The sequence below is a fragment of the Asterias amurensis genome, chromosome 1, assembly GCF_032118995.1.
Source record: "Asterias amurensis chromosome 1, ASM3211899v1".
Classification (NCBI taxonomy): Eukaryota; Metazoa; Echinodermata; class Asteroidea; order Forcipulatida; family Asteriidae; genus Asterias; species Asterias amurensis.
The window spans coordinates 1,075,819-1,102,116 of NC_092648.1; the positions used below are offsets into that span (position 1 = coordinate 1,075,819).

At 37.0% G+C, this 26,298-nt stretch overlaps 2 protein-coding genes across 3 annotated transcripts in view; both read left to right on the plus strand.

The window, feature by feature from the left end:
• Window positions 1-67: 67 nt before the first annotated feature.
• Window positions 68-5,604, plus strand: LOC139939315 (COMM domain-containing protein 1-like). Its single transcript, XM_071935096.1, has 4 exons — window positions 68-244; window positions 1,614-1,769; window positions 2,759-2,890; window positions 3,806-5,604. Exons 1-4 carry the CDS (start codon window positions 68-70, stop codon window positions 3,905-3,907), a joined length of 567 nt encoding a protein of 188 aa, XP_071791197.1. The 3' UTR covers window positions 3,908-5,604.
• Window positions 5,605-13,714: 8,110 nt separating this feature from the next.
• The window catches only part of LOC139941754 (voltage-gated delayed rectifier potassium channel KCNH1-like), a 64,242-nt gene continuing 51,658 nt past the window's right edge, over window positions 13,715-26,298 (plus strand). For both annotated transcript variants that reach the window (XM_071938372.1, XM_071938375.1), the window contains exon 1: window positions 13,715-13,984. In XM_071938372.1, coding sequence (XP_071794473.1) covers window positions 13,909-13,984 — 76 coding nt within the window. In that variant the 5' untranslated portion in view covers window positions 13,715-13,908. The remainder of the gene's footprint in view (window positions 13,985-26,298) is intronic.

Sequence of the window (26,298 nt, forward strand, 5' to 3'; positions counted from 1 at the left end):
TGTAGCACCCACATGTCAAGCCACTGGTTAAACCGGCGTTAAACGTTTAACCTTTGACATATTCAAGATGGCGACCGAGGAGGAGGAGGCTCGCACTGTTTTGGGTTTGCTAAACGGACTTGCAAAACGTGAATACCTCGGCCAGGAGGAATTAAGTGATGAGTTTCTAAAGGAGGAGTTGATGGCCGATGCAAGTGAAGATGATTTCTTGGCATTGCTTGCTAAAATCAAGAGTTTGTTGAAGGTTAAAAATGTTGTAAAAATTAACCGTACAAAAACCAATGCCATTGCACTATGCGTTATATTTATTTTCTGTACAAAAACCAATGCCATTGCATTACAAGTTATATTCATTTACGTTATTTTAATCACGACATGACAGTCATAATATTGTGATTGAAAAATTTAAAAATCGAATGATTGACAACAAACCTTGGTCCTTGGAACATGATCTGGATGATCTTAACCCAATCCATCCAATTCCAATGAATTGAAATGACAATGTACGTACCGGCTGTCATCACCGGATAACTTCTGTACTTTCCATGGAATATCCTGACACCACTTTTTCACAATTTTGTTTGTCTTATTAGGATAATTAGTACTCTTTAAAGGCAGTGGACACTATTGGTAATTACTCAATAATTATTAGCACAAAACCTTTCTTGGTAACAAGTAATGGGGAGAGGTTGATTGTATAAAACATTGTGAGAAACGGCTCCCCCTAAAGTGCCTTAGTTTTCGAGAAAGAAGTAATTTTCCACGAATTTGATTTCGAGACCTCAGATTTAGAACTTGAGGTCTCGAAATCAACCGTCTAAACGCACACAACTTCGTGTGAGAAGGGTAATTTCTCATTCATTATTATCTCGCAACTTCGATGACCGATTGAGCTCAAATTTTCACAGGTTTGTTATTTTATGCATATGTTGAGATACACCAACTGTGAAGGCTAGCCTTTGACAATTACCATTAGTGCCCACTGTCTTTAAGATAATAAATAAGTAAAAGGGATATTTCATTGATTATTGAGGTAAATTATATACTATATTATCTCATATCGAATGAAAAAGTGGTGGCGTGACACAGAAACTTTTCTGACATCACCAGCAATAAATCTTGTTTCTATGCCATTTTTTTTTACTTTTAGTTTTAGCCTAGTAAAAACTAAATAAAAAGAGTCAAATTCCCTGTTCTGTTGTGCATGCAGTAGTGTACTGTGTAGATTTTACTAAATTTATTGTTGGGTTTACTTAGTTTTTTAGTGACTCCAGGTTTTGTTAGAATATTAGTATCTTATTTGAGCAAAATGTGTTAACTTTTGCTTTTATTTTTTTAATCGAAAAAAAGGAGTGAAAACTTGGCAGTAGATCATTGAATGGTTGAGTGTTGTTGGGTCCAATAACTTGAAGTTCACTGGACTAGGTCGTAACCTATCTCGAAGTAGTGTACTGTTCGATAACTTCAAGTAATATTGATTGTGAACTGGTTTCATTTCAGTGACCAAATAACAAAACAAATTCTAGATTTTGTATTTAACAGTAATGACAATTGCCGAGGAGCAAACCTTTTTAAATCAACTTGTAAAAACGTGTATGTGTCTTTCTTTGCAGAATATAGTCTCAGCCAATATGGATGTGAATCAACTTGAAGCATTCCTTACATCACAGACCAAGAAGAAAGGTGGAATCAACTCGGCACAAGCAACTGCTTTCAGCAAATTCTGGAGGAGCAATAGAACTAAAATTCACAACAGTATTGTTGCCAAGGTAATTTCAAAGTGGTTTTTAAAAGTGTTTCAAGAACAAGTTTTTCAGCTTTCCCAAGTTTAGTATATAGCGTGGCAGAGTGCTCGAGTGCATAGCACTCAAGTTCTGATGGCCTAGTCTGATCCTAGTCATGGCACTTGTGTCCTTGACCAAGACACTTAACCATAAAGTTCTACTCTAAACCCATGTGTATAAATGGGAACCTGAGAGGGCTATTAAGACAGTACTGTGTTGGATTAACCCTGTTGCGCTAATTTAAAGGCAGTGGACACTACTGGTAATTACTCAAAGTACTTGGTAACGAGTAATGGGGAGAGGTTGATATTATAAAACATTGTGAGAAACAGCTCCCTCTGAAGTGATGTAGTTTTTGAGAAAGAAGTAATTTTTCACGAGTTTGATTTTGAGACCTCGGATTTAGAATGTGAGGTCTCGAAATCAAGCATCTGAAAGCACACAACTTGGTGCGACAAGGGTGTTTTTTTTCTTTCATAGTTATCTCGCAACTCTGACAACCAATCGGGCTCAAATTATCACAAGTTTGTTATTTTATGCATAAGATACACCAAGTGAGAAGACTGGTCTTTGACAATTACTAATAGTGTCCAGTGTCTTGAATATATAAGCAGCTTGAGGTTGTATGCCTGACTGATGAACAGGAATAATGTTTTAAGGCCTTGATCGAGAATATCTAGCTGCTAAAAGATGTGCTGCCAAGATGTGCACTTCGATATTAAAGAAACTTCGCTATTTTAAAATGGTGTTTTTATTGTTTTTGAGAATAAGGAATAATCTGCTTACAAAACAAAATGACCTCTGGTAATACAAAAATATGAACAGCCTCACTTACTAACCTAGCAGTCTCTTTCTTAAAGGCTAAAAAAAGAGAGATTTGTCTGCTTTCAGAAAGGTTCTGCTTTGATATGTTGGGCTATTAACAATGTTTGCAGTATTTTTAGTTAAGATACAACATTTTTGATTACTTTCAGTGCACATGGGGAAACAAACTGAAGGGCATGAGTTGGAGGATAGATATTAAGAGTCAAGCTAAACATATTGAGCAGATAAATACCCCTACCGCCATCGTAGAATTACAAATCGCTGAACAGAACTCAGATCAGGTAAGTTTAACTCTCGATCAAAAAAGAATACATTCAGCTTTATACATGTGTATCTAGCATTGAAACCTCAATGGTATATTATTATGGAGAAGCCCTGTTCAGAGACTTTGGTTCGCCAACACTCCTCAGCAGGCCCGATTCTTCTTGGAGGCAAGAGAGGCGATTGCCTCCATGCCCCCTGGTTACCTTTGAGATGCTCCACTTGAAATTTGCAAGTGCCCTTCTAGAAAAAAAAATACAGGCCTGCCTCAGTCTCATGACTATGACTGGAGCGGGTTGAGTAGGATTTGAAACTTTGCATGGTGGAGATAAGATATAATGTGAAGTGTCAATGTTTGATTACCGCATCACACTCGGAAATAATTCAGGTTGGTTGAAACATTGAGGCCAACCAAAGACCTCACTCTGGGCAATGAAGTTAATCTATTAACAAAAAATAGTAGTCCCGGCCGATTTTCCTGCCTCTCCCAAGGTAGCAATTAAAAACATGTTAGCAGGACAGTTCTTTTCAGAACTAATAGTCTCCCGAAGACTGAAATCTATTTGGCAGTAGAATGAATAGCAAGACACTGCTACCATGGGAGTTCGCTATCGCCAAAAAATGTCGGCTCTCAGGGACAGCAGTTCGTTGTTGAAAGCACCCTCTATTGGCGACTCTATCCGAGAGGGAAATTAACAAAAAGAAGTAGAGCATTTAAGAATATCAAAGAATAGTTGCATCTTGATGGGATTCGAACCCACGACCCCCCGCATTCTAAAGCGGATGTCTTAACCACTGGACCCCAGTGTCTTATCTTTTCTAAACGTGCACAAAGAAGTAGAGCCACATTGTTAATTTTCCTAAGGTCTGTAAAAGGAACCTTATTGTATTAACCACAACCAATAATACAAAACACTTGTTATTGTTGTTTATAGGAACCTGATGTTGTACGTTTTGAGATGGACGAAGTGAAATTAGCCAAAATAACAAAAGATTTGGACGTGATGGAGGAACAGCTAGCCGCTTATTGCCAATGACATAATCTACAAGACAGACACTATTCCCTGACTTCCTCCAGCCATTATATGAAGTGTCAATGTTTGATTTCCGCATCACACTCGGAAATAATTCATCATCTGCAATTTTGTACCTGGCTTGAGATGTGCACTCATCACCGTGTTGTTCTCCCAATTTGTGAACACATAGTGTAAACTTGGAGCGTGGAGATGTAATTAAGTGAATGTGTTTGGCACATTAGCTCGTCGAGGAGGATGTCTTACAAGCAATTGATGTTTAACCAACCGTGTTCAGCTGTATCGTATTCTATCTTGGACTGTGAATCCATGCCTTGATCCAACATAGTAAGTGATCAACCATACATCAAAGTGTCAGCCTGAAGACCTATTGTTTGACATTTATGAAGTACTGTTCTCAAAGCGCCATTGCTTGAAGGTTAAACTTATATTTTTCTATTGGCACATTAATCACCCTATGTGTTGAACATTCACCAACGCAGGTTGCAAACATAAACAAAACAGCTTGTGTTCTCTCTAGAGATTTTGTGTACATTCAGTCCTTCATATGAGGTGATTGCAATTTGAAAGTCAATTAATAATGTTCCGACAGGCCTGATACTTCACAGGGGCAACCAAGGTGATCTTGAAATGCTCCAGTAGAAATTTACAATGCCCTCATAGGGTGGTGCCCTTTACCGATGTAGAGATGCATTGGTGCCCTTGCCCTTTCATTAACAAAGCATGCAAAGTCTGCGCTCATTCAAATTCTGAAGACAGGAATTCATCTTAAGACAGTTATTTTTTAAGTATGCCTTTAGATTACTTCTATTGCTGGTATTGATTATAAAACATTATAGTCCCTGAAAGGAGAGAAAACTCTGCATTTATGTAAACTCTGATAGTAGTATTTTTGACTGAATTGAGAGGACTGCTTTTCTGTATTATCCACCTCCTAAAGATCAAAGTACATGTATGACCAAACATTACTGAAATTTCTGAGTTGAGAATATATTCCAAGATTATTGTTTGGTTTTACCAGTGAAGTGTGTAGCACAATATCTTCAGTGCTTTCAAAGGAAAACAATCCACAGGCTACTACTCAGATCAGATGATATTTGAACCAGTTGTTTTAATCACAAGACTATCCCACATGCTAGGTGGCTAGAGACGAGTTGGAATTTTTCAAGATACTCCAAGGAAATAAAAAAAATATAAAATGTTTATAATTTATAGCAACAAAAAGTTTCATCAAAATTTAACTACTTATTAAATCAACACTCGAATTAATTATTGAAGATGAGCAATGTGTTCATTAATTGATGCTCTGCTCAAGCAAGTTAATTTAAATTGGTTATAAATTATAGCATTGCCAAAGGCAAAAGGTACATACACAAACTACAGGGAGTCGTTAACATGCCAATATTCAATATCACCAATTACTTTCATTAATTTTTATGACTACCAGCACAAAATATTCAAAATCAATGTGTTTGATGGGAGAACAATGTGATGCATGTATAAATGGATAGCATATTAAAACTTTGGTATGACAAAGATACAATTAATAAGACAAGTAAAGGAAACTAAAAAATTTTGAAATTTTTATATCAAAAAGACAATAGCCTGTTTGAATTGATTTTTTGTTATTCCAGAATGCATTTTGTACCTGCTTGTTGTGAGTTGAAAATAATTAAAATGAGCTATCAGATAGTATTAAACATGATTGTGAATTGTTATTTCTTATTGAGTGAACTGTAAAAGGAATTTGACATAGCATCTGTGAAACTTAGTTAGACTTTAATTACAGCTGTCTTACTTTTTAAATTTTTTTTTTTTTTTTTTTTTTGGGGGGGGGGAGTTGGTGGTGTTCAAGGCAAATTTCTCACCAAGTCCCGAATCAATTCCAATTCCAATTCGATACTAATTTGAGGCTATGTAGTCTGCCGATCTTTTCCTTTCTCACTTTGAGTAAACTTTCACATAAAACAAAAACGGAATCTGGAGAATATGAACTTGAAATACCCGTCCAAAAGCAATGCTGAAATCCGGCGCTTTTTATGGCAAACTCTGGCTCAGAGTGAATTTTTTTAAGTGATTAGTCACGGGACCATTTAACTTGTCATTAACTAGTCCACTACCTTACTAACATCAATTAGGGATGCTTTTAATTCGGAACTGGACAGCCGGACCATGTTCGGATAAGGACAGGTATTGGCTTTATATGTATACAAATATACGTCGGGTTTAACTGTGAATCTCCATAACCATGAAAACCATGTGAAATGATGCGAGGTGAAAAGTGATTATGTGCGTTGGCTCAACAGTAGATTCTCTGGTGTAATTCACCTAACAAACACCAACCCCATAACCTAATGGCGGTTGTAGGGGCTTTATGCCCTTTTTTCCTAATGGTTCTACCATTAAGGCAATTACTCAGTGGATCAATATTGGGTTTGCACTTTACAGTGGACAGCCACTGAAGCTGCCATCCTTGATATTCAAGTGAGTTTATCCGCAGCTATTGCTGATCTGTCAACAATTATTATGCATTAGGATGACAGTAAGTTAGTTTGATATGGACATTGGACATGCATAGGTTTATACCACGAATAAGCATTGTTTCTTTCTCGATATTGGACAAATTGGACATTCAAGTAGGTTTGTACAACGAATGTTGCTGTTTAGGTATTGGACATTGATTATTCACAGGTTTGTACAGCGAATATCATTGTTCATTTTGTCTATTGGACATTTGAACACTCCATATAGGTTTACAGTGAATGTCTCCCGTGTACATCGATATTAGATCATTGGTCATTCCCGAGGTTGAACTCATGGCCGAGATGAACTCACAAATGGTTTCCCTGTCAGTCGTGAACTATGTAGGACCACACCTTCATCATCAACAGCCAATCAATTCAACTTCAGATCAATGAGTTACTCAGAACCCAGTCTTTAATTTATAATGTTTTAATTCATTGATGCAGAGAACAAAATGGCGTCCCTTTGTCTTGTTTATGGAGGTATAATGAGAAACCCTGATCATAATCAATACACAGTTCCGCATGAAATAATTTACTTAATTACATTTGTTCATTCCCAGTTCAGTGGGACACTAGAGGTTACTACAGGTCAGAATCCCACCAGGCTAGTGTCCATCAGGGTACTATGTGGGAGGGTTTAAATTTGTTCCAGCAACATTGCTGATGAAATATTATTTAAGAAATATTGTTGAACCACTAAAGAATCAGGACTGGAGTTGCTCATGGATGGTGTACAGAGAGACACAGGTATTCGACATGGACATGACAACAGCAATAAAGCAATAGAACAGGGCCCAATTTCATAGAGCTGCTAAGCACAAAAATTCGCTAAGCATGAAATTTCTTCTAGTGATAAAAACAGGATAACCAGCCAAATTTTCACGTGATTTTCAGGATAAGCAAACAACAGCTGAATACCAGTAACAAGCATTATACGACAAATGGAAATTTAGTCGATAATCCTGTTTTTATGAAGGAAGAAATTTCATGCTAAGCAAATTTGTTGGTGCTTAGCAGCTCTATGAAATTGGGCCCAGATCACAACCAAACTTTGAACAATGGACAACAACAAAACAGCAAGATGGAAAACGAACTTTGAACAGCATAAAGAGAAATGGAAAGACATATATTATTAAAGCAGGGAAAGGGTAACATGTACAGAAATAGAAAAGGAATAAAGGGGATACAGACACCATAAAGGAAAACAAAACAGGCTAAAATGGAGGTGGAATGGAAACACTACATGGAAAATAGACAACATTACTAATGGGTTGGCAACCAAGGATGAGTAGAGGCAGAAAAAGAAGAAGATGGAGGGATGACTCAAGATCATATGCGGGAATTGTATGGACAAGAACAGTAAGGACAGATTTCATCTTCATGAGAAGGGCAACATCCCAAACTGGCAAAACTATGGATGAACAAAGTATCATGTTCAAATTTTATTGAATTTATTCACTTTTTATTACAAATTGTAATAAGTTGAGGTTTGCGTTTAAACACCAGGTATAAACATGTCCTTAGCTTCTGAAAGGAACCGGTGGTGGTTGACAACTAAACACTATTCAACAGAGAGTCATTTTTTACCAAGAACTCCAACACACTCCCACCATGCAAAGTTTTAAGTCGTACTCAAAACAGGTACGTGATTACTATGGTCCTTTTCGAAATCACGGCTTTGGTTTTGTATTCGGCTCAGGCGCTTTTGCCCGCGGTTGTTTTGACAATTTGCGCGTGCTTTTTCGTACGTGCTCAGGGCTTCAGACGAGAGGACGGAGCCTGCAGCCGAATCCAAAGCTGAAGCCGAGGTTTCGAAAAGGGCTTACAGTCATCCCGTACCTGTACATTTACAAGACATCACCAAGGGTCAGAGACCTCTTCAGTCATGACTGTTCTTCGATTATGAACGCTATACGCGTCGGTGCCAGCACTATTGCCGTTGCACGTTTATAATACTCTTATGCTTTCCTTCCGTTTACCTTGGAGAAAGGCTTTAGTTAAGACTACGCAAACCGCCTTGACGCACAACATTAATAGATTTTAAAATTTTAACCCCAACATTTGAATCGCAAAGCTCACCGATTATCAAACTCATACCAATCCGAATCCTAGAAAAATAATCTTGAACTAATTCTAGAGTAGAGAGTAAACAAATTAGAAGACCCGCAAGTCGAATTAGCACACTCCTTTGGTGATTGTGTTCGCATGGTTTCACGTTTGTTAGATGTAAATCTCAAAGCTCACTGATTATCAAAATCGGACCAATTAAAATCCTTGAGAAAAAAGTCCAAACTAATTCTAAAGTCGGGATGAAAACAGCCAGACGACCCCGAGTCGGAGTGGCTCACTCATTATTTTGTTGATGTTCTTTGATTCCATTTTGCATCTTTTTCTTATAGGTATCCCATCGTTCTTCCTCGTGTGTTTTCTTTGATTATTTTGTGGTCCGTTTTTACTTTGCCTTGTAAGTTTTTTTTAATTTTTCTTATTGTACATTGTTATTGTTTAAAAAAAAAATCTGTGTGTGGTTGTGTATTTATATCTTTTATATAATGTGAGAAAATAGAATTAGCTGTTGCAAACAACTTGCCAACCAAATGGACCGATGGTATAAATGCAAAAAATAGTTAATGGCCTGACGTTTCGACCCTAGCAGAGTCTTTCTCGAAGGCTTAATAATATATAATGTGTATACTTCTGTGATAATTGTTAAGTACGCCTGAATAAAGTTTTCTTCCTAGGACTCACAGTGCTTTTTCGATCATTGCTTGAAAGAACAACATAATTATGACTAATCTCTAATAATACTTGATCCGTTTTCCCACAAATAATTCGTGACTACTGAGTTTTTTTTATAATTCTGCTCTGTCCTCCTAAGATGTAAACATTCCAATAATTTGCTCATCCAGCCGTAATTACACGTTTAGTATCCATCATTGGAATGAGAATACGAACTCTTAATCAAAAGTAAATACCCTTCTAGTTTCCCATCCCAAGGTTTTCAAACTAATCATGCCACCTTTTTCCTTTTTCATAATGGCTTCTAATTCAGGCCCCAAATTACTTCGTTTCATTCCATGCATGTTTTTCCCTCATTTCGTATTATAATCCTCAATAATGGACCTTGTAGTGAGGAATGTTGCTATGGAAACTCCACGTCAATACATTCCTATAACGACATTTCAAAAACGTGGCCCTCCCTCTCTGTGAATTAGCAGTCGACATCATCGTAAGGTTTTTTTTCTTCTCAGAATGCCTCAAAAATATTTCCTGACTCAAACTAAGTTTGGATAATGAGAATGCCTTATATTGAGGCATGAAGGTGGTTGATTAAATGTCAATCTAACTTCATCATTAAACCACACAGAAACAATAAATTATGAAAATATTTTGTCGAAGAAATCTGTCCACTAAATTGGCTTAGCGAAAACAACATTTAGGCAGTAGGGAGTTACGCTCCCTGTCATAGTTTCGAGTACTAGATTTGGAGTACACAATGTAGTCTTATACATTTTAAGACAATTAGGCCTGTATAGGGAGAACAACATTAAATGTACTGGACACAACTGGTAATTACTCAACTAATTGTTTGCCTAAAAAACCTACTTGGTAACGAGCAATGGAGAGCTGTTGGTATAGTATACACTGAGAAACGGCTCCCTCTGAAGTAACGTAGTTTGAGGAAAAAGTAATTTCTCAATTAAATATTTGAATTGAATTCAAGATCTCAGCTTGGGTTCTCGAATTCAAGCATACTGATCGAAACGTCGAGTTGAAACCAACGGTGTTGGGCAAGGGACAACAAAAGCAAATACATACTATGATCCGTAGATCTGTTGCCCCACATCTGGGGTACACAATAAAATTAATATAGATTTAACATAATATAGTACACAAAGCAATATTAAAAGCAGATAATTATACAACCAATAGTAAAAAATAATTCATAAATACCTCGGACAGTTTCGCTATTCCTATTGGTGGAGAGCGCGTCACGTGGGTGTGTATATAAACCTTTGTTTATGACCGGTAAAAAGTGTTGAAACATGGGCGTGACACGCGAGCTTGCGCGTGTTCTTATAAGACTTTTTCTTCATTCCTATTGGTCGAGAGCAACGGCTGAAACAGTTGTGCCACATCACTTCGTCTCGGTAAATTTATCAAGAACCAGGCCTCGTTGAAAACCTCTTCACCACATTGATTCCCTTATTTGAAGGTGATATTCACTTGTAAATGCTTCACATGTATTTAATTGTAATTCATTTGTCATTTTCTTAGAAAACTTCGATGTGTCCACTAACCTCTGGAAGTAAAAACAGTCACATCCTTATATGTATCTCACTGTTTTGATTCAAGCTGTTAAAATGAAGCCAATGCAAAACATACCGATACAAAGATCTAATATATATACGTTCACCTAAAGTGTACAGAATTTCGATTAATCAGATCGACTGTAAAAAAACAAAAACAAAAACAAAACAACAACAACAACAACAACAACAACAACAACACTATTTTTATTATTTCGCTAAACTCATTCCATTAAATTGCCATTTTATCAAAAGTTTATTGCTACAAGAAAACGTGTGATGGGATGGATGGCCATTTGTAGGGAATGTTTTACTATTTTACATGTTAATTAAAGGCGATTTCCAGTGACAGCAGTTTCAAGATTGTTATTCCCCAAAACATCTTATTTACTTTCATGCCATCGACATTTTGTGTACGCAGTGTCTTTTCTAAAGGATCCTTTTTCCCGAGTCGAGTATTTTGTAGAGATCATGAAGGACCACTCATCTACTTCAGTCAAGAGTTGAAGAAATCCATCTTACGTTGACCAGGACATTTCTGAAGAAGATAAACGCCATTTCAAGTCCGTACCTCAGTAAGTTACCATGACGACGTGACAAGACTGTCAAAGATGTGTAAAGGGGAGTAGCCATGGGTTGAATTAATGGTCCGGGTTGGGGCAAACTCTACCCGGCACGGCGCGTCGCTTGACGGGTCATCGTCCTTGCAGTAAGACCCAGGGCCTACAGCAAGCAGACGGGCAAAGTACACATTCTATAGCTTGGATAATAAACCCTTAAGCCTGAAAATCACTATACCAAGCACCCAATGAGAGCCGTCTTCCCAATGTGTTGAAAGGTATCATTGATTATACAACATCAACCGCAGTAAAACAATTGCACATTTTTTTAAAAGATATTTCTGTAGCCACAGTTCGGCTGAAAAACTAGCCAGGACATCTGACGTCATACTTCGAGGTTCATGAAATAGGCCAGAGATCTGCCGTTAGCTCATGTCCATAATCACCTTTGACCTCCCATTCATTTCACATGGCCTTCATGGTCATGGAGATTCACAGTTAAATCCTACGCTCATATGTACATGTTTACTTATCAAGGCAACGCCTGTATTTGAATAAAGACAGGGGACCAGTTTACTGGAACACCTACTCGGTTTGAACATTGCATTCTCCGTTCGTAGAGCATCAACCATTGGCCGTTGGTGGCGTTTCTCGGCCTGCCTAAATTCGAAGTGATGGGCAGTGGCATTTCAACTGTTTGCATGTTAAAAACGTTTTAGATTCATGTAGGCATACGGTGACATTGTCATTATTGACCGACATATATTGATCTCAAAAGTCCACATGGCGACTGTAAACATGTATCAAATTATAGACCATTTTATGTAGTGCTTTCGAAAAGCAAAATGGAAACTCGGACTCGAAGAGAAAGGCAGTTCGTTTAGTTTTCATATTGGTTGTCATAAAGTCAAAAACGTAAAACATTAATTTGGCAACAAATGGAAGACTGTTCATTGTGAGATTGTTTCTAATGCTAGCAGGAATGTCCGTAATCTATTGGCAAATTAAATTACTATTTAATTGACAGTAGGCGGGCATGGGGTAATATTTGTACGGGTCTATGTTGTTAATTTTTGATCTTGGCAAAAAACACATTTTCTTCTGTTGACAGTCAAAGATTAACAAATGACCTGGTGCGGAACGATACAAAATGGACGACCAGCCAGTAATGATTAAAGTTGCTAAGCAACGATCGACAACAAGGACTCATTAAAAATGTTCATATCATTATTGTATGGGTCTCTACTGAGAAGACTTAATGACCTTCGGTTTTGTTATTATTATTTTTTTTTTTACTGCTTCGGGTTTATTTTGAGGTATTGCGGAAGGTCTTATTCAATAACAACTAAGGGCAGAGTATCTGTTGATAATTGTAAAAAAAAAAACAGTACCTTTACTCGGTGTATCCCAACATAATATGCAGAAAATAAAAACCTGTGGAAATTTGGGCTCAATATTGGTCATTGAAGTTGCAAGAAATCGGTGGAAGAAAAACACCCTTGTTGAAAGAATGTTGTCGTTTCAGTCGCTGAGAAAAGCTTCATGTCTGAGGGGGGAAGCCATTCTCAGAATTCAAAAATAACCTGGAGGTCAAAGCACCCTCTTCCTTCAAGGGGATTCTTTCTAAGTGATAACTTTGTATTTATTTATAATATCAATGCTCCAAGTGCTCTTTACCAAGTAAGTTTTAATGGTCGTTAATTTTGGAGTAATTAACAAAGTTACTTCCACCCTTTTTTAATGTACACTTTTGAAAGTTACAATACCCTACAGCGTCCACTTTATCAATACAAACAGGGACAATATCAGTAACAAATTTCAGTAAAAATAACATTTTTCTAATTGTATATCTCGACAACCTGTGTCACCTTGTGACGTCACAGACACGTGGCTAGTGTATAGGATCCTAAGCATAGAGCATGGAAGGATACCTCATGCATAATAAACATTAGCAATTAGACCCGTGCGGGTACGCACACACATCCAGCAGCAAATTGACTCCAGCGTGTTTAGGTATTGTATTCTACTGAAGTGGTTTGAGACCTCCCGAACATGCTCCATTTTTGTTTCAGAGAGATCAGTCTCCCCGCTCCTCCCTCGAGCGGTCCGGTAAACGATGACTGCTTCCACCATGACAGGAAACACATCGAGGCGGGGCTCAGTCTCGCTCTTGTCCTGACATTATAGCGTGAATTCGGTTGCCATGGTTACAGAGCTGTATATTCGGCCGTGGGCAATTTGCTGGTTGCTCGTAAACCGCTCGGAGCAGTTGAAGCAGAACGCATGCGTCTTGCCGTCGCTGCTTCTAACCATGTGATATTAACATTAATAATTGACACGCTGTCAGCTAGCGTTGCCCAGCGTACTGCGGGTTCTCGTCGTCGCCTCATTTTGTCAAGTATTGTCCCCGCATAAGCTGCAGCGTCGCATCGCTTCGAGAAAAAAACAAAAACACAACGGGAAAAGCTTTCAACATGATGATGTGTTTATCTTAAAGAAATCATGGATTGTATACATTGGCAGTTTTTGTGGAAATGGCTACCCTGGTCCCTGATCTAACTACAAGGATATAACGTTGTGAGTGGAGACAGCCAACACAGGACGGGACCATGCCTTCAAGACGGGGCCTGGTGGCCCCTCAAAACACATTCCTCGAAAGTATCATCAAAAGATGTAGCGTCCAACGTAAGTATTTATAGACAGTCACATTAATGAGAGAGATTATAACATGATTTGTGTCTATTTGTGGTGACTTAATTTGGTTTTAAATGTCATGATACGCGTGACGGCATCTTCATGTGACGCATGACAACATCGTTTGTCAACAAACAAACAAGTGGTGCTTTGATCCCGCCTGTAGATTTCCCAACAACTCGGTCATAACTCAGCAGATCAGGATTGTTAGCAGGAATTTTAAAACCACTAGAATCTACTCCTGGTTAATGAATACGATGGAAAAAAACATTGATCAAAATCCAAGTCTCTGTCATAATAAATTAGTGTTTCAATCGAGAAGGGGTAGTTGCTAAATTGGCCGATCTCAAAGGGTGGTAGCTAGTCATGCATTACTAGCTTGATCATAAGATGCTGTAAATAATGATGAGGATCAGGATAAAACACAGTGATGTATTATTTAAAGACAATTTGGGATAACAATTGACTGACAAATGATGATCACGATGCCATGGTAACAGCGATAACATGATGACGATTGCCAATTTAAGATGACTTTGATATTGCTGTTGCTTCAGCTTATACGGTGACGTTTTGACATTGACAATGATGAAGTCACAACGACGACTGTGACTGTGACACCGACGATGACAGTAGCGGTGATAGTTGTCATAGTTCTGATGGTGGTTATAATCTTGAATTGAGTGACGAAGACAATGAAGTTTTTGCTGATAATGTTTGAGATGATCGGGGTGGTTGGTGCAATGTTCCCTTTAGGATGCTTAGCCGACTATATTCAGATTCACATTCAAGTTATAGGAATTTCGACAAACGATGATAAATCACTTGCAATTAGTCGCCATATTTAAAGATGAGGTAGTTATTTTAAACATTTTAAAATTCAAATTCATATTACGTTTCGTTATAAATATCTTGCATAACTCGTTGGAACATCAAAACCACCTCACAAATCAAGCTTTTGAACACGCTGTACAGTTACATTCGAAATGTCATATTACGTATCGTTGTAAACATATTTTCTAACTCATTGGAATTTTACAAATAGTTCACCAAAGCATAACTGTTCTTCCAGAATCCTACGTCACCAAACCATAAAAATATATCTAATAGGCATAATAACGAGAAGAACTACCTTACATTTGTATATAGTACCTCTGTGTGACATGCTATAGCCTATAGTATGTCACTTAAGGGTAAAGTATTTGAAATGTTACAAATTTAGTTGACCAGAGCATAGCTGTTCTTCAAGAATTCTACGTTGCCATGCCATAAACAAATATATTTGCGAGATGTCAAGAAGAGTTATACCCTGAGTGATTTTTGAAGCTTTTCATCCAACAACAACATCATATATTTCAAACTGACACAGGGTAATGATACAGATATGTCCATGATTACATTTAATAAATTAAAGAATAAATTTGATTACAAAAACTTAGTAACAGAGCAGATGAAAATGGAACCAACATGAGGAGAAAGATGAAGCAGATAAGAAATGGTTTCATACCTTTACTTTTAAACAACAACCACGAGCACAATATCACACAACATTACACACCACAGACACAAATACAAATTTAAGGCCGACAGTTAAGACTAGACAAAGATGGACTTTGGTGTGCAGAAAAAGAAATAAGCTAACATTCATGTAAGAGACCAGACAAAGATGGATTTGGGTGTGAAAAATATTAAGAATCTACTACAAATAATAGTGCACTTGTGGGTACAACCATGTTAGATCTACCCCTACATTTTCATATTGAACCCCTGTGCAGTATTCGCTATATATAACTAAAATATTAATTTTGTTGGTAACACATCACATCATAATGTACTGTCAACGAGTCTAGCCATTCATGGTCTTCTCTTGACATAATCCCTTGCTTCAGGAAACCTAATATTATTACACTATTGCATGTACAAAAAAAATTACCAATATGATTTTGTAACAATGGTTCACGTTGCCAGGCAAAATCATACGAAATAATGTAATGCATTAGCCACTCAGCGTATACGGATGCGAACCAAGGCGATGTAAAAAAAATTCGTGCAATAATGAAACTACACACAATGTGGATGCATTAACTCAAAGTGCAACCTGACAATAGTGGGTTGTATTTATCATATTTTGCTGGCCAGTAAAGTAAATTCAAGATTGTCATTGATGTACGAACTTTTATTAGATTCGATGCATTCTTCTGCATGGTGGACATTTTTCAATTTGATTGTACAGCGAAGGACGCGGTAGACATCAGTTCAAGTAACTATTGTCCTACACAAGATAACCATATTCTTCCATTGGGTCAAGTTCCCTCAAAATAATATTATCTTATTATTTAATTCCCTCGAAATCATTCCATTACATTGAAATATTATGTTGTTCCCTCAAAATCCAAACAGTTGATTATTATTTAAACGTTAAAACATGTCAGATATTACTCAAAACAACCTGCAGATGTTGCGAGTTGAAGACCAAACGCAATCGCTTTCGACCATTTTACCAGCTCAATGGACGCAGGTGATGGTATAGATTTTCCCCGCCGTCTTTCTCTTCTTCATCACCCATCCGTACTCGCGATCAAATCACACCGGTCAGCGTTTAATGTCAGATGCTGTTAGAACACCACCCTTTCGCAGAAGCAATCTTTAAGACTTCCTATTTTTATACCTGAGCATTAATATCTTGAGAGAAATAAAACCCACACACAAATGACTAAAAGTGTTTGGATTACACTTGGGTGTTGAATAAAGATTAGGGCAGGAAGACTTAAAACTTACTGATGTGTGATGCTAGACGCTTAATTCAACAAGAAGTTAGAAAATAGTAGCTGTTGTGTAAAAGATAACATTGTGATCGGTTGAGAGTTGTTTGCTGGATGGCAGAAGGAGACAAATAAGACTAACAATAACATATATAAGATGATACAATAACACAACGTCGGACTTGAAGTCTGTTCATTGTGACAACAAACAAATTATAAAATCATATTTTTGTTATTAATATTTCTCGTCTCAATTCACACGTACACTTACACAACGTGCGAGGATCCAAACTGAGAAGAATACAATAATAATATACAATACAATACTTTTCATCAGGAATAACAACTTCCATGTAGCCAAAAGGTATTCATAAATGAATAAATATAATTATATAAATGTACAAAAATAAAAAGGCGAGCACAATACAAGAGAAAACCATGTAAGGTAAAGACATGGCCGTCCTACCTCGAACCGGGAAGAAAGTTTTTTGACCGCTGATTTATATCAAAATGTGTTGAAGAAAAAACGTTCAAAACGGGTACATGCAATCATTTCAAATAACTAGAAATGCTGTAAAACGGAGAGAAATGCTGTAAAATTTGCGTTTTTGTGGACGCCATGTTGGATAAGTCAAAGAGATGTTCTTTCAAATAAAAATATGATGTTCCAAATGTATGTAATTAATTGTACCCATTCTAGACATAACGTTTTATCATCCAGATGGTTGCGTTTATGTAAGACGGTATACCATATTTGTTACACCCTGGTGGCCATTTTATTCATGTTTTTATTATAAATTTATCGCATTAAAAACGAGAACATTGTTTTCCAGTATGCATCTTACTATAAAAAACACATACTAATTTTGTAAATTAGAAAAGAACTATAAAAAGATAACGAAACATAATACATTGTAGATATATTTACTAGGGAGGCGACCAAAAAACTAAAAACCACCAAAGTACAGGAACAATAGTACAAAGAACACAAGCTAATATGCTAATTACGTAAAATGCGTGGTTGCTGGATAATGGGTAACAATTCAATGGTAAATTAAAAGAAAAATGAATGCTTTGTTGTATTATCTGCCATATTGTTTAGCAAATTAGCATTTTAAACAGAGTTTACGGAAACCACAATGACTGATTGTTATGCATCTTTTTGTTATGGCGCTTGAGTCGTTGGGTGTGGTAATACTAAATTATTAACATTGACATTTTGATTGATAAGTTATAACTATTAGAGGATAATTATCCATAAGGGAATACTGCAAATTTCAGAATACAAACAAAACGATGAAGGAAGGAATATTTTAAAAGTGTTTTGTCTATTTAAGGCAGTGGACACTATTGGTAATAACTCAAAATAATTATTAGCATAAAACCTTACTTGGTAACGAGTAATGGGGAGAGGTTGGTAGTACAACACATTGTGAGAAACGGCCCCTTCTGAAGTGGAGTAGTTTTCGAGAAAGAAGTAATTTTTCACGAATTTGATTTCGATACCTCAAGTTTAGAATTTGAGGTCTTGAAATCAAGCATCTGAAAGCACACAACTCCGTGCGACAAGGGTGTTTTTTCTTTCATTATTATCTCGCAACTTCGACATTCAATTGAGCTCAAATTTTCACAAGTTTGTTATTTTGTGCATATGTTGAGATCCACCAAGTGAGAAGACTGGTCTTTGACAATTACCAATTGTCAAGTGTCTTTGATAGATCAGAATCAGTTAGTCCAGAGTTGGCTTATTAAGATTCAAGCATAATAATATATATTAATGATCCTCTATGGATAAGCAACACACGACCATTTCGAACTGTAAATTAATTTTAGAAAAGTATCTTTAACAATTTAAGGAAAAATATCTTTAAAAACAGAAAACTTTATAATCAGACGACGTTTAGTCAAACCATCCAAGGGATTGGTAACCCTTTTAAACTTTATGGCAGTATAAACTTTTGGTTAGAAGCATACATCAGCTTTCGATAGGGAGTAATATCGAGAAACATTTCATTTCGAAGTAATGAGGTTATGTAACAAGATATCTGTTTTTATGCCCCCCCCCCCCAAAAAAGGAGTAAAACAATCGAACGGTTCCCAAAATAAATGTATAATTTGTTTTTGTTTGACGCTGATTTGAAAAGGGTAGTCACAGACTGACCATTCTTATTTATCTCGAACTAAAACAAGAGGACAATGTTATAACATGCTACGTGACTTCACTGGTAAATTCCTCTGTTGTAATTAACCGAGTACGCCACAAGCAAAGCATAGCTACTCAAGTCAAATGCTGTGTGTCGTAACCAGTAGTTTATCGATCTGGTAATATTTGCAAGTTATTATTTGGTGGACAATATGATAATGCCATTGTTATTGCTGTCGCCTTTGCTAGTCCTTGTTGCTATGGAGCCCTTAATTAGTCAATCTCACTGCAATGGTGGTAATCATAATAACGGACTGTCCTTCAAACTTGACGTAAATAATTCAACACTGAATTATGCATATCAGTAATAAATGTAAAATTTGCATCGGGGATAAAGAATATACCCTTCCGAGTTCTGTGAAAAAAAAATCACAGGCAAATTACTCGGGTGGGATTCGAACCCATGACATTTGCTACAGAACGACCTTTTTATCAAAGTGCTAACATCGGTGTAAGGATAACATCAAAATTAACATTTTTTTAAGTAATACATTTCATGACATTCAGTGCCAAAACATTAAAATTTGATTACAAAAAAGTGGAGTTATTGTGAGTCTGTTTTAACATGTTGATTATGAGTTGACTATTTGGTGGTCTGTGTCAATGGCAAGTTGCCGGGTGGTTCATCAGAGGACTGAGTTGTGAACAAGTTGCAGTTTTGTGATTGAAAAGCTATTTGGATAGTATTTTTATGATTCTCAAGGGGTCTTAAAACCTGCATTTACGGCCGCTTTAAGGCTCATCAACTTCATGCATTGTGAATATTTAATACAGTCGTTATTAACGTTCGACTGGTTCCCGCCTCCCTGGGTTCGGTATCCGCAATCTTGAAGTGACTAATCATGCCGTGTATCCGCACATAAGCATTTTAAACAATTCAAATTCGAATCAGTGGTTCTCATCATGGCGACCATGGCCCAATTTAATGCTGCATGCTTCAAACAGAAAAATCAGCAGAGCTTGTGCTTTCGTAGCTAGACCTTTCTAAGACTATTTCTCTGTGCTGTATATACTGATAATACGAAAATGGAAGGCCACCAAGGCTAGTGCTTTCCCAGCAAAGCTTACCAGCCAGAATGTACCATTTGTGACTGGTTCCCTACTAAAGCTTGCTCAGCAGAAATTTAATAAAGCAATAGCAGCTCTATAGAAGTGGGCACTGGCAGCAGGCAGAGGCGACCGACCGATAAAAATATTAAACAATAACTGTATGTAAAAACATTTGAATAGCACGTGTGCCTTACAAAGATATGGATTAAAATTTGGTTAATAAAATACGATATTGTATATTTTGGGTACAGTTGCTGTGGACACCATAGCTTGATTGTTTTCGGTAGAGTAATTTGTAGTGAAGACTATGAAGCTTTATTGAATACACTAAGTTAGGGGGGGGGGGGTAGTTAATTGTCTTAGACTTCACACGTCGCACCTGTTTATTTTGTTATCTTATAGACGGTCTCGGAAATTTAATAACACAAACGCTGGAGGCGCTTTTATGTGATGTGATGCATACATGACAAGTTCGTTAGCTGTTTCTACTTGTTTGTTCCATTCGGTTTCTCGATTAGGAATCAGTCTCTTAAACAGGAGTTTGTACTCCCTTATCAATAGACCTTTGTCATGCTGCCTCCATCTTGGTCATGCTCATCATATCAAATAACAATAATGATTACTAATAATAATTTTGCAAATAAGAACCAGACTATTTTTTCTTCAAGCCTCGGTTTGGTTACATTGATATCAATGGGAGAAATTCAAGATGGCTGCACCATGATAAAGGTCTGTACCACTTCGTTCTTGATTGAACACAATAAGTAGTCAAGAAACCTGTTTCCTATGGCAACAACAAAACACAACAAAAAGATGATGGCCTGATAACTTAATTTGATCATTTTTTGAATCCTTGGTCTGACTTGAGATGAAAGACTAGAGATTTAAATAGGTTAGGCTGCTATCTAATCACATTATGTATACTTCTTATTGTGAGATCTTAAAGGCAAGATTCTTTTTGTAAGACCATCGGCGTAAAGAGACACGATATGAGTGGAGAATCCAAGGACAAAGTGTCAACGTTGAGGATGAAGATTCTTGAGTGCTTAAGTGTCTCCGACGCAAGTGGAGTGTTCTCTATTGTTTAAGCTGAGTTGACGATGGCAAATCTTTTGTATGGTGACATTTCAATGTGAGATTGTCAGCTCAACCTTCTGTGTGGCTATACATGGAAGAAGGTTATTTTCCCCTTGTAATGTACGCCATGATTAAGGAGTGGGCATAACATAGACGTTCATGATTGCCATAAGGTTTCATGTGGCTCGTCATTATCAGGGCCCAATGTCATCGAGCTGGTTAAGCACAAATAGTAGCTTCGAAAAAGTAGTTGTAGGCCACTTACCAGGCCCTAATTTCATGCAGCCTGTAAGCACACAAACTTGCTAAGCACAGAAAATTATTGCTAAATATAAACAGGTTACCAGTCAAAATTACATTAAGTTTACATTGTTGTGACTGGTGCCAGACTCAATTTCTGCTTAGCAAAGAAATTCGTCAAACGGTATTTTCTGCTTAACAGCTTTAATATGTAATTGGTCCCAGAATAAGGTTACTATTAAGAAGAAATACGTTTTCACATAAAATACCACTGGTTTCCTGCTCAATTTCGCTCAACAGATTGTTGTTGGGCAACATTTCCTGCTTTAATATTTCCATTATTGGCTGGTTTTAGATGATCATATCGGTGGGTCTAACTACAGAGATTGCTGTGAGCATTTCGTGAAGGGCCTTCTACGAGGCAGCCAATTTTTAATTGCATGCCGTTTAACACGTAAATTTAAGAAGAAACTTGTGATGGTTTTGGACGTCCATTGTTTTAGAGCCGGATACGGTTAAATACATAAACAAGGCTGGCCTTTCTAAAAAATATTTGGCTTTGTATGATGTCTGAAGGCTGGAGATAATGCTCTTTGAGAAAGTGGAGGCAATTCCGAAATTAGAAGCAATTTGCTTTTGGCTGCACTAAATATAGCGTATGTCTTCAGTTTCATTCAGTTCCGTTGTTAATGCCATGTATATAAAAAGACTAGAAAATGAGAATTATGGCATCCTTGTATATTTTAATTTGACATTGGTTTGTGATGAGATAGGAATTAATTGTGATGTGAATGGTTCCTTCCAATCCAATAGCATACAACATAAAAAGGAAGGACGTAAAATGTTCGCAATAACAATTTTTAACCCCAAACAAATTTCTTTGAGTAAACAAAATTTGACCTCTCTAAACAAGGTTTAATGAGTGTAACAGTTGGAGGATAATGAAATTTTACCTCAGTGTTATTTAAAAAAATGATTTTATGTCTCTTCGGATATGCAAATGAACCCCAAACAGTACTACAAAAACTTCAAATTTAAGTCACCTTTATACATTGAATAATTCCACATTGGTGCCCTGTTTTTCAGTCAAGAATCGTGTTGAGTGCAGGTAAACATACATTAATAGCCGATACGACTGGCTGCATGCTAAAGGTTCGTGTCTAACGGAAAGTGTACTTTACGATTTGAACAAACAACCATCCAGTGAAACCCACTACACGCGAAGGACAAGCAAATGGTTCTCAGCGTATTTATAGCATAGCCACATCATGAAGTCAGCATGCTAATTAACTACAACCGTTAAAGCCATGGACACCTTTGGTAATTGTCAAAGACCAGACTTCCCATTTGGTGTATCCCAACGTATGCATAAAATAACAAACCTGTGAAAATTTAAACTCAAGTGGTCGTCGAAGTTGCGATGCGAGAGAATAATTGAACAGAGAGAGAATAAGAGAACTTGTCGCACAAGTTGTTTGCTTTCAGATGCTTGATTCGAAGCCTCACCGCCTGGGTCTCAAAACCAATTCAAATATTTTAGTGAGAAATTACTATAATGTAACATCTACTAAGAGAAATTACTTCTTTCTCAAAAACTACGTTACTTCAGAGGGAGCTGTTTCTCACAACGTTGTATACTAACAACAGCTGTCCATTGCTCGCTATCAAGTAAGGTTTCATGCTAAAAACTGTTTTGAGTATTTACCAGTAGTGTCCAGTGCCCTTTAATATTGTAACTTATTAACAGCAACCATAGTTGACTTGCTACACGATGCTCTTTGATTAATGCCACGCACGACGATGACCCATGCAGTCCAATGTATTTATATACATTTTAATTTCGGACCATTGGATGAGGTGTTGGGGGCTGTGGTGGATAGCTGCAGGCTGCCCACAAACTGGGATGATGCGTGACAGCAAATGAATATAGAATCTAGATTTGTTACTGTATGGCGTGACGCATAATACAAAATAATATTCAAGTATCGGCTAAGCATTGCAGCATCATTGAATTTATATGCGATATAGAATATGACTTATTCACCCTCAGATATTGGCACCATCAATGTTTAATACATTGCATGTAGTAAATTTAAGTTACCATGTCATGACAGTTGCACAACACTCTACGCGCATTATGGTACGTTGTATAACCAATAACCAAAAATAAGCTCTTTTTTCTTGTCTTTTTTTTGGTAGATCTTCCCATCAAGGGAACTCTGCAAACTCCCACAAAGGGATACACCAAGCTGGCAACAGCCAATCTCTCTCATACAAACATTGGTTTAACGTCTATGATTATGAACTACACAAATCAAGAAATTGTGATTATTAACTAGACGACCATATTTATTTTAGTCATTGTGAAATCAACGGTTAGCTGGGGATTCGAACCCACAACCTTCCTTGATATTGCAAGTCCTGCAGTCTAACCACTTGATACCTTGTGAACAGATGAATATATGCCTTGTTGAGACACAGTGGACATAATAGGAGTGTATACTGTTTGGTTTGGTTTGGTTTGGTTGTATACAGACAAATTTACCCGAACCTAGTGTTGTAGTATTGCGATCAAAAGGCTAATGCACTTTTAAGTGGGCGGGGTGATAACCATATTAATAACAATAACAAATTTAATATTGTTGAATTTTGAAGCATATGCCTACTCCGTAAAAGGTGGTATATAAGCCCTTACACAAAGAAAAGTCAGCCAGAAATAAAATAATTTATTGTTCTGTGACATGTTGAAAACACAACCCTCTGATCGCTGTTCTGCAATATGGGTTGTAATGAGTGTCTTGTATTGAAGTGGTTGTTCACTAAACAAAACTGTTACAGTTTTTCTTTAATGTTAAAAAAAAGGCACCACACTTTGCATCTAACACGCAGCTCCTAAACCCTTCAGCACAAACATTGATGTTTTGCAAGTTCTTGCCCTGTGTCAACAAAGGGTGAAACTGCAAGATTTGATTTAGCTTGAAAATTTCCATCTTGAAATTCATGAATTCTGTTAAGTGTATTTATTGGATAGTGTCAGGTGTGTGCAGCTTTCTTATGAGCTGTCGTCATGCATAACGAATTTGCACTGTGTTGCGGCTGGGCTGCCAGAGTGTATCACCTCGCACATTTCTCTACAGTGCACCTGGGACCAACCCTAATGAGATTCAGATTAGGTGTCAATGTATCATCACAAACCTTATGAAAATTCATATCCAACCGATCTATAAATACACACAAATACTTCTTATAGCAGTTTTTTTTTTCTTCTTCTCAGTTGTACACCAGAAATGGGGGAGATAACATTGGAAAGCTACATCAAGAAACTAACTGTAGCATTTTATATATTATAGCAGTAGCCTACAGTACCGTATCACGTACCTTATGAAAATTTATATTCAACCGATCTATTAATAAACACAAACACTTTTTACAGCAGGGTCGTTTTTCTTCTGAATTGTACACAGGAAATGGGGGGAGGGGGGTGGGGGAAGATAAAATAAGAAAGCTACAATAAGAAACTAATTGTAGCATTTATATAGCAGTATAGTTCCGTATCACAAACCTTATGAAAATCCATATCCAATCGATCTATAAATACACATCAATACTTTTGAAAGCAGGTTTTATTTTTTCTTAATTGTACACCAGGGTCCAATTCAATGTCTCTGCTTTCCGTGGATGTCTGTGGTTACGGCTCATAGAATCATGCACTAACGTAAGCGTATAGCTCTTTGGTAGAGCCATGAAATAGGGACATGGGGCTGATTTCACCAAGCAATAACATTCATCACACGACAAATAGTTAGTTTTACAATGGTGATTTAAATTGTGACATCACATTTTACTTAGCGGCTACGATTGATTTGCAGTTAATATCAAACTTAGCTCTTTGTGAAATAGGCCTCTCTTTATATTTTATGCATGAGGTACGTCATAATGCTAACTCAAAACGAGGCGATGGGCGCAGCCACTGTGCAAGTGATGGGGAACTTGCGCCCATAGCCTCATTTTGGGTAAGAACTATGACGTCATGCATAAATATTAAGAGAGGCGTATAGACCACCCACCTGAATGAAGATAGACATTAAAAACTGCATCAAACACTAAATCGTGCTTTAATTTAAGACTGCCAAATGTTACCGTATTACAGACGCATAACCATTTTTATTTACACCGTCGTATAAGAGCTTCATTTTTACCGACTTGACAGTGAGAACACAATGAGGATGTAAGTTTAATCCTGTAAATCCTGGAGAATGTGAACCGTTAACTTGAACTGAAGCACGAATTGAATTCCTGTGACAATAGAATTAAACGAAAAAAACTTTTTGCAGAACAGAAAATACTCGACTCAAGCCACTGTATTATATGCGTCTCTAAAAGTATCTTTGTTGAAGCATGGAGGTAGAATTAAAGCATGTTCAGGGAAAGAATTGTACGTTTATAGGCAAAGTTGATTGGAAATACGAAACAATCTAGAGGAACATTCAAAGAGAAGCCGCGCTTACCCCTGGATACAAGGAGGGCACAGCGAGGAGGGGAAGGCTTAATGGGAAATATAAGGGACCACTTGAGTAAAGATGAGATATGATTTGATTTATGGAGGTCAAAACAAGATGGAGAAAGATATATTCCTATGAACATAACCAATCTTTCCTGAATTTACTGAAAGCTGTTAAAATAAAGACACAGACCGACGGCGTTTGTGCTATTGGATGATTCAAAACAAAAGGAAAATCACATAAATTTAAGATGAAAAAGTATAGTGCATTGGATAACTAGAATCGTATACCACGACCACAGTTGTGTACCTCTGCATCTGCATATCAATTTGTTTCATCATATTTGCAGGGTGCCAATTAACGCGAAGTTAATTGGCCAATAATTGCGGATTAATAGTATAAAAAGTCATAACAGTATATAGCTGGCTTTTGTGGGATGATAGTTAAAAGACCCAAGATGACAAGCAACGA

Excerpts from the sequence above, each read along its gene's own strand:
- LOC139939315 (XM_071935096.1), top strand. The coding sequence starts at position 68 with ATGGCGACCGAGGAGGAGGAGGCTCGCACTGTTTTGGGTTTGCTAAAC. Across the intron at positions 245-1,613 it reads AAATCAAGAGTTTGTTGAAG|AATATAGTCTCAGCCAATAT; the intron begins GTTAAAAATGTT and ends CTTTCTTTGCAG. Across the intron at positions 2,891-3,805 it reads CTGAACAGAACTCAGATCAG|GAACCTGATGTTGTACGTTT; the intron begins GTAAGTTTAACT and ends TGTTGTTTATAG.